Source organism: Triticum urartu, chromosome 6, assembly GCF_003073215.2.
Source record: "Triticum urartu cultivar G1812 chromosome 6, Tu2.1, whole genome shotgun sequence".
NCBI classification, from domain to species: Eukaryota; Viridiplantae; Streptophyta; class Magnoliopsida; order Poales; family Poaceae; genus Triticum; species Triticum urartu.
Window position 1 is genome coordinate 548,296,555 of NC_053027.1, and position 7,251 is coordinate 548,303,805.

General features: G+C 49.6%; 1 protein-coding gene and 1 long non-coding RNA gene across 2 annotated transcripts; one reads left to right on the forward strand and one right to left on the reverse strand.

The window, feature by feature from the left end:
- Positions 1–1,605: 1,605 nt before the first annotated feature.
- LOC125515181 lies at positions 1,606–5,693 on the forward strand. The gene is made up of 2 exons (XR_007286848.1): positions 1,606–2,062; positions 5,371–5,693. It is a non-coding gene; the product is annotated as an uncharacterized LOC125515181 (long non-coding RNA).
- On the reverse strand, positions 2,056–5,336 carry LOC125515179. Its single transcript, XM_048680618.1, has 2 exons — positions 4,098–5,336; positions 2,056–3,980 (listed from the first exon to the last, which is right to left on the reverse strand). Exons 1-2 carry the CDS (start codon positions 5,120–5,122, stop codon positions 2,456–2,458), a joined length of 2,550 nt encoding a protein of 849 aa, XP_048536575.1. The 5' UTR covers positions 5,123–5,336; the 3' UTR covers positions 2,056–2,455.
- Positions 5,694–7,251: the final 1,558 nt, after the last annotated feature.

The window sequence follows — 7,251 nt, forward strand, 5'->3', positions numbered from 1 at the left end:
AGATGATCAGTAAATATGAACGGCAGATCTCAAAGCAATTATAGACGGTGGATCCATGCACGAGATGGCAGAAAATTCACTCTCGGTGTCTTGCTCAAATCGGCTTGTTTGGGCCAACCTATAGTGTTGAGGTTGTCGGCGAGCAACATATACCGTGTTTTTGGCTCCTGGGTGTACATATACGGAGATGATCAGTAAATTATTAAAGAGTAGCAATAAAATTCAAAATAAAATTATTTTTTTGACAAACATTGATGAATGTTTCACCCGTGTGCAACTTTTCGTGAAAAAAAACACATTTGTAATGTTGTAGGCCAAAAAAAATGATGCTTCAAACGACTATTTTTTAAAGCATTGGTTTTTTTCCAGACCTCCATGAATGGCATTCAATCACGGAATAGGTACAAAACTAAGCAACAATTGTTATTAAAATATCATTTTTCTTCTTTCTTCTGTGTTTTTAAAATTTCCTGTTGACAAAGAAAGTATTTAAGCTCAGGTGTAGAATGACACTTTCGGGCAAGCTACTCCCTGACTATAGAGAGGGAACGAGAACGGCTATGAGAACGAAGGAAATGATTTTTTTTTGAAACGGGCAAAAGATTTGCCGCACATATTAATTAAGAAGGATAAGAATGTTTTGTTACAAGCCCGCAAAGTTAGGGACCATCATTCCAGGAGAACGGAGGAAATGATAATCTGTGGGGGGATTGAATGCAGGAGTTTAGAGCCTAAGTCACACCATCTGTTGTAGCTTATGTCGTCCTTCCTTGGCTAATTTGTTATAAATTTTACCTAAAAGAGAGAATAAGTATCTCTCAGATTCTACTACTAGTACTCATTCGAGACCATACTGTATACTGGGACTGAAATGACACATCTAATATCTGTTCTATCAATAACTCCATTTTTTAAATACATATTTCTCTTTCCAATAGTTGCCAAATGTATCGTGTTAGTGAGATTAGTCGTCTTCTGGCTTACGAAAGAAGCGTTAGTCGCGAACGTGGCGAGTCATTCCCTTGAATCTAAGGTCGCTCGCAACAACGTACTGCGTGCCGGCTTCGTAACTGCCCTATGGAGATAGCTAGCATAGTTGACCCGGATTGCAATCACTTTGCTTGATCAATGAAAGTTTCTCTCCCGCAAAAAAAATGTACTTGTAGTTCGCTTCTAAGAACCACACGTGTTTTGAGGTTAACTTTGACTATCAATTTAAGCAACACAATATTAGTCATATAAATCGTATTTTAGAGATGTTTCTAGTGAGAAACCTTTTTAGGTTTTTTTTTTGTGAATAACCTTTTAGGCTTATAGCACACAGCTCACATATTCATTTTCATTACATTGATGGTCAACATAAATCTCAAAATACCAAGAAAGTAAGAAGTTTAGTCTACATCCATGCTTGCTTTTGCTTGACATGTTTAATAATACTAAATCATAGGAGAGCAATGCTATCTGCCCGACAGCCGCATGCATAGCCATGTCACAAAATCTGCTACACTATGTACTTGTACTACGTTCTTATCTTAAAAAAAAACAGTTTGTTGCTCCAGTTTGGATAATTTATACTAATGGTGAAAGAAGATGAACTACTACCGGTTTGTTTCTGAATGCCACTGTCCGCACGAGACGCAGCAGCGCGGGAGGCGAGCCAGGAGCCAAGGCGCCGCTCCGTCTCTCAGGGGATCGCCGGCGACCGCCCGCCCCGACCTGCACCTGGGCAGCGCAGCACTGCGCCCGGCCTTCTTCTGCCCATGGCGCAGAAGATCGCAAGGAGCGACTGATGCTAAACCAGCTGGATTCGAGCCGCACCTGCATTCGCCCCTCGAGCAGCTGCTTCCGAGCGGGGCGACCCACGCCACGCTCGAGGAATCCTCTCCAGCCAAAATGGCGCCAGGCTCTGATGCTCCATGGTAACCACGCTACTCACGACGGCGGCCTGCTCATCTCACTTGCCCGCTCCTGCATTCGGGGTCGGGCGCCCTGCGGGTGTTCGGTGAAATGCCCCACCAGGGAGATTGCGCCGCTGGCGTCCGATACCCCCCCTGGATTCAAGGTGTGTTTCCTCTCGATCAGTGATTACTAATTATCAGGATTGCACAATGCTTTAGACCATACCAAGTGACATTAGTAGTAACAACTGCTTCAGTTTCCGGAATACAAATGTTGTTGCAATTCATGTGCGTCCATTCAACTTCTTATGAGACAGAGAATGCAGATAGGGTCAGGAAGTCGACAAACAATGTAAGCATGCTCCAACTGGATGCAGGTTAATCATCCGATTACATCAACTAGAGTGGGAATCTTTCCGCAAAAAAAAAACTAGAGTGGGAATCTAAAAAGAGGGAAGCAGAGCTAGCTAGAGCAGGGTAAGCTGATTAGAGATCTAGAGGCAGGAAGAAATAGATAAATCACAGCTAAGATGAGCAATTGCCCTCACATAGTAGAGCTACGCTGCAGACGTGCCTGGGGTCTTCTCACGGCCGCGAACAATACATGACAGCATCATATGGATTGCAAAGTAGGCCAGCACAGCAATGATGAGCGTGCCGACATAAACAGACGTTTTCCACCCCCTGCTTGAGCCAGCTGCATAGGCCACTAGGAGAGCAAACAAATCAAGCCGGATCGTCCAGTTCATCACCCTCAGCGACCATTTCTCCCATTCTCCTTTCTCCTTTGGCAGCCATTGCGGTAGCAACATGATGATGACAACGATAGAAGACATAAAGGAAATGGAGTTGCTATAGAAGAAGGCAAGGTACCGGGGCCTCCTGTTGTCATGCATCACCGGGTTGCCTGCCTCGTACCCGTCATTGTTGCTTTGCCACGCTCCGCCCGGCGGTTTCAGACCAGCCTGGTAGGCTACACTCGCCACCAGGATGCCTAGTAGCATCAGGTATTTGCGCCTCGCGTGCTTCTTCCTTTCCTTCTTCTTTTCTTCTACCTCCTTCTTCCTTTCTTCTTTATCCTCATTATTTTCTTCTATCTCCCCCTTCCTTTCTTCTTTATCTCCGTTATTTTCTTCTACATCCTTCCTTTCTTCTTTGTTCTGATCGGTGAGTTGCCCTTTTTCTGAATCACTGTCATTTCTCTTCAGCAGAAAAAATACTAGCAGCAGTACGACTGCAACGACGAGGACCACAGCCACCAACACGAAGATGTAAATGGATGTCTTGAGGTGTTGCGTGCTTCCGGCGGCGTAGGCTCCCATCAAACAAAACAAACCCACCGCCGTACAAACAGATAGCGCATTGCTTCGTATGGCTGGCCTGTACAGATTGGGGTTCACCAGGAGGATGATGAGGGCGATGGACAGCATGAAGCTCACCGAATTGCAGTAGAAGAAGGCGTTGTAGCGGGCTGGGTAGTTGTACAAGAGGACCGGGTCGCCAGCGTGGTGTCCGAGCTCGTCGTCCTGGAGCAAGAAGCCGCCAGGAGGGGTGAGGCCGGCTTGATAGGTTATGGTCGCGGCCAAGATTGCGAAGAGGAGCAACCGTTTGCGCCTCTTCTCCAGCGACCGATCTTCTTGGTCGTTATTTCCCTTGTCCTTGTGGTCCAGTGTGAAGAAAACGACATGGATCACCACATAGACCAGGACAGCACCTGCCAAGGCCATGGCATAAATGGAGGTGCTCACGTCCCGGCAGCTCCCGGCAGCATAAGCGCCAATGAGGCCAAACAGGTCGAGTATCATGGCTGCCTCCAGCACGTGGTGCTCAACCAGCTTCTCTGTCTGGACCAGTACGATGGCCACCAAGGAGACCACGAACGCAACCGAGTTGCAGTAGAAGAAGGCCTTGTACCTCCTAGCGTTTGTCGTGAGGAGAATCGGGTCGCTGGCCATGTGCCCGTTGCCGTTCTCTTGCCAAACGCCACCCGGCGGGTCCAACCCTGCTGTGTAGGTGATGGTGGCCGCAAGAGTGGCGAGGAGTAGAACAAGAGAGCGAGCCTTGTCCAGAGCCTCCCCAGCACTGCATTCATTGCACAGAACGAAGAAGCAGAGTTCAGTCCAGTTGCAGAGAAAGAAAGAAATAGTGTATCTGCAAACAGAGGGAAGGAAGAAGAGGATTGTCAGTTCAGTTTCGTACCTGTGCTGAGTTGCATCAGTTGATTTTGCCGTACTGGAACAACAAGACGAGCATTTAAACGGCAAAGTGTAAAGTAGCAAGTATGCCAATGCCAGAGCGGCGCCAGCCAGGCTGACCACTTTGGCGGTGGTGCCAGCTTTCCTGCAGCTGCCAGCGGCGTATGCGCCTACGAGGCCGAGAAGCGCGACGATGATGCACGCGTAGAGGACGATAGACCAAGCACGGAGCTTCTTGCTGTCAATGATGAGCAGCATGGTGATGAGGAGGGACGCCACGAACGCCGTGGTGTTGCAGAGTAAGAACACCGTCAGGCGCATTTTGTGGTGGTCCTTGAGGATCGCGTCACCCGGGCGGTGGCCGTCCCCGGTGCTGTCCCAGAAGCCACCCGGTGTGTTCAGCCCGGCGACGTACGTGATGCTCACCGCGAAGGTCGCGAGGAGCATCAGGACCTTGCGGAGCCGTTCTTCGAGTTTCGGCTCCTTCACAGCGCTGGAGCCCAAGGGGGGTTGGTTGACCGCACACCACCAGTTCAGATCCAGCAACTTGAGAATGGCGACGTAGAGGAAGACTATAGCCACCAGCACCACAGAGTAGACGGTGGAGATCTTGTCCTGGCAGGTGCCGGCGCCGTACGCGCCCACGAGGCTGAGGAGGTCCAGCATCATGAAGATCCTCAGGGGCACGACGACCCAGAGGGTATCCTTCTCGTCCTTGTCGTGCCGGATGGCGAGGATGAGGATGAGGACGATGACCACGAGCGATGCGGTGAAGGCGGTGGCGTTGCAGTAGAAGAAGGCGAGGTAGCGGTGGTAGTGGGTGTAGCGGATGATGGGGTCGCCGGCGGGCTGGCCGTCGTGGGCCGCCTGCCAGACGCCTCCCGGGGCGTTGAAGCCGGCCGAGTACGTGACGGTGACCACCAGGGTGGCCAGCAGCAGGAGGTACTTCCGCAGGCTGTACTCCCATCGCTGCACGAGGGGCTTTGCCGGCTTCCCAGATTCCGCCGCTGTCTGGCCGGGCGGACTCATTGCCTGCCCGCCGGACTGATCTGTTGGCACTGCCGGCTGCACTGCAGGGAGGGGACGCCGCCGGCCACTCCGCTCTCTCAAGTCGCCGCAAGTGTGGCTGCTCTTTCCTAGTACTGTGGATGCAGAGATCACGTGGGAAAGAGAGGGAGAGGGTTGGGTGGTAATAATACCACTGTTGTATTTTACTACCACTTTCTTAATACTGATGGAGTACCAGTATTTTACTACCACTGTTGTATTTTTTACAGCAACTCCGACGCCCTCCCCTGCATATTCAAAGCCTGACGGAGTACCAGTATTTTACCCCCACTGTTGTAATTTTTTACAGCAACTCTGACAGAGTGCTTAGTACTGTAGTACTGTAGTACATACTACTGCTCTACCCGATGTGAGCGGAGTCAGATCGTCGTGAAAGGGACGAAGCATGCATCAAGCCAACGGGCAAGTCTTCCTCCGGTCAAATAACCTAGGAAAGAAATTAGTACTAGTATACTAGTTTTTCTTGAAAACATCATGAGGTCAGTTGAATGCAGGTTGTTTATCTAGGAAGGAAAAACACCAGTATTTGCAACCGACGGAGCCAACTGTGACGTGATGTCTGGTCATGTTGAGTACGTCACCAGAATTCGCCATGAAATTGCTATGCTGACAATCTCTTCCGCAGGTTGATCTATCTGAAAGAACACAGTTTGGGCCTATTGTGACATTTCATGTGGCACGGGCCGCTACGCGGACATCGCCCGCTTCTGGTCAGGCCCAACAGAAGCAGGCGGGCATGTTGTGCTGTCTAGTGGCCTAGTGGGTTGAGTGAGAGTGAGCACACGGCACACAGCCCCATCGCGTCCTCTTGTTCAAAGAAAAAGCCACTGCCTCCTCCGTTCTCGTCAGGATCCTTCTTCTTACCCGCCTATCGTTCCGATTCTTCTCTCAACTTCTCCTTCCCGGTTGTTTTCTCGTTGTTGCGCCATTGAGGATTCATTTCAGGCCAGTATTGGCACATGAGAGAGGTCGGAGCTTGAGCATTGCTGGGGACCGGTGTGATGAGGAGGATAAAAGTGTGTTTACAGGGCGGTGTTGATGCCCTTGCGGTGAGTCGGCGCCGTTGGGGAGGACTTGCGTGCGGCGGAGCAGACGGGACACACCGGCGGCTTGTCCGGTGAGATTTTCCTTTAGCACATTATCAAACATGAAGACCTGCAGGGATGATGTCCACATCCGCAGGTGGATATGGGTCAACCAAACATGTCGTGGTAGTTTCATATAAAGAACTACTAAGGGCATGGCCAACGCTCCAGGTTGGACAGCTGCTCCAGCACTCCACGTAGGATCGGATGATCCAGTTTGCCAAAAGGTATGGCTTGCAGACACAAGCGGGATCCTACAGAGGAGGTCGCTTCCTCACTGCCAAAAGTCACATGACCATGCCAGCCCTCGCCTGCGAAATAGTTGGAGGGCGCCTTGGCTCCTCTCATCTTGCGGTCGCGGTTTGATAAAGTGAAGTAGAGGACCTTGGCTCCTGTCATACCTCAAACCACTACTTCCATTGGGTGGTAAATGTTCAAACGGTGGTCTTATAGCTATAAATCTACGTGGATGGGATGAGACCACCGCTTGGTGCTGCTACCTCTGTACATGCCTTAAGGAATGAGCTTCTGCGTTCGTGGTTCATCGCTCATTAATGACCTCCGCACTTTCGAAACCCTGCAACTTCTCCTTTTATTTCATTTGAAGGCTGTGCGTAAAGCTCCCAAAGTTCCTACATGCAGGCTCCTGACTACCTGCTGGCAGTCACTTGCGACAATGATTCTGCACCAAGAATGATTGTTTAATAGCAAAAGAAAGTAACTTATTAACATAGTTTCTATACTTTTGTCTAATGTGTAGAGAAGTTTGACTTACCAAAGCTAGAGCTTTAATTAACCTGGAGACAAAGTAGAAGAGAAATTTTTGCTTTCCAGCATTAAAAATAGAGAAAAGTATACTTTTCATCCCTTAATTCTTGGCGAAGTCTAGATTTGGTCCCTCAACTTCAAAACCGGACAACTTGCGCCCTTAACTACTGAAACCGGCCAAGATTCATCCCTGGTCACGGTTTTGACCGGTTTTGGTGCTGTCCCAACCCGGTTTTG

What these genes read in the sequence shown, in the direction of transcription:
- LOC125515179 (XM_048680618.1), bottom strand. Translation starts at nt 5,122, where the DNA reads ATGAGTCCGCCCGGCCAGACAGCGGCGGAATCTGGGAAGCCGGCAAAG. An exon ending in ACTGATGCAACTCAGCACAG is followed by an intron (nt 3,981 to 4,097) that starts GTACGAAACTGA and finishes CAATGAATGCAG; the next exon opens with TGCTGGGGAGGCTCTGGACA.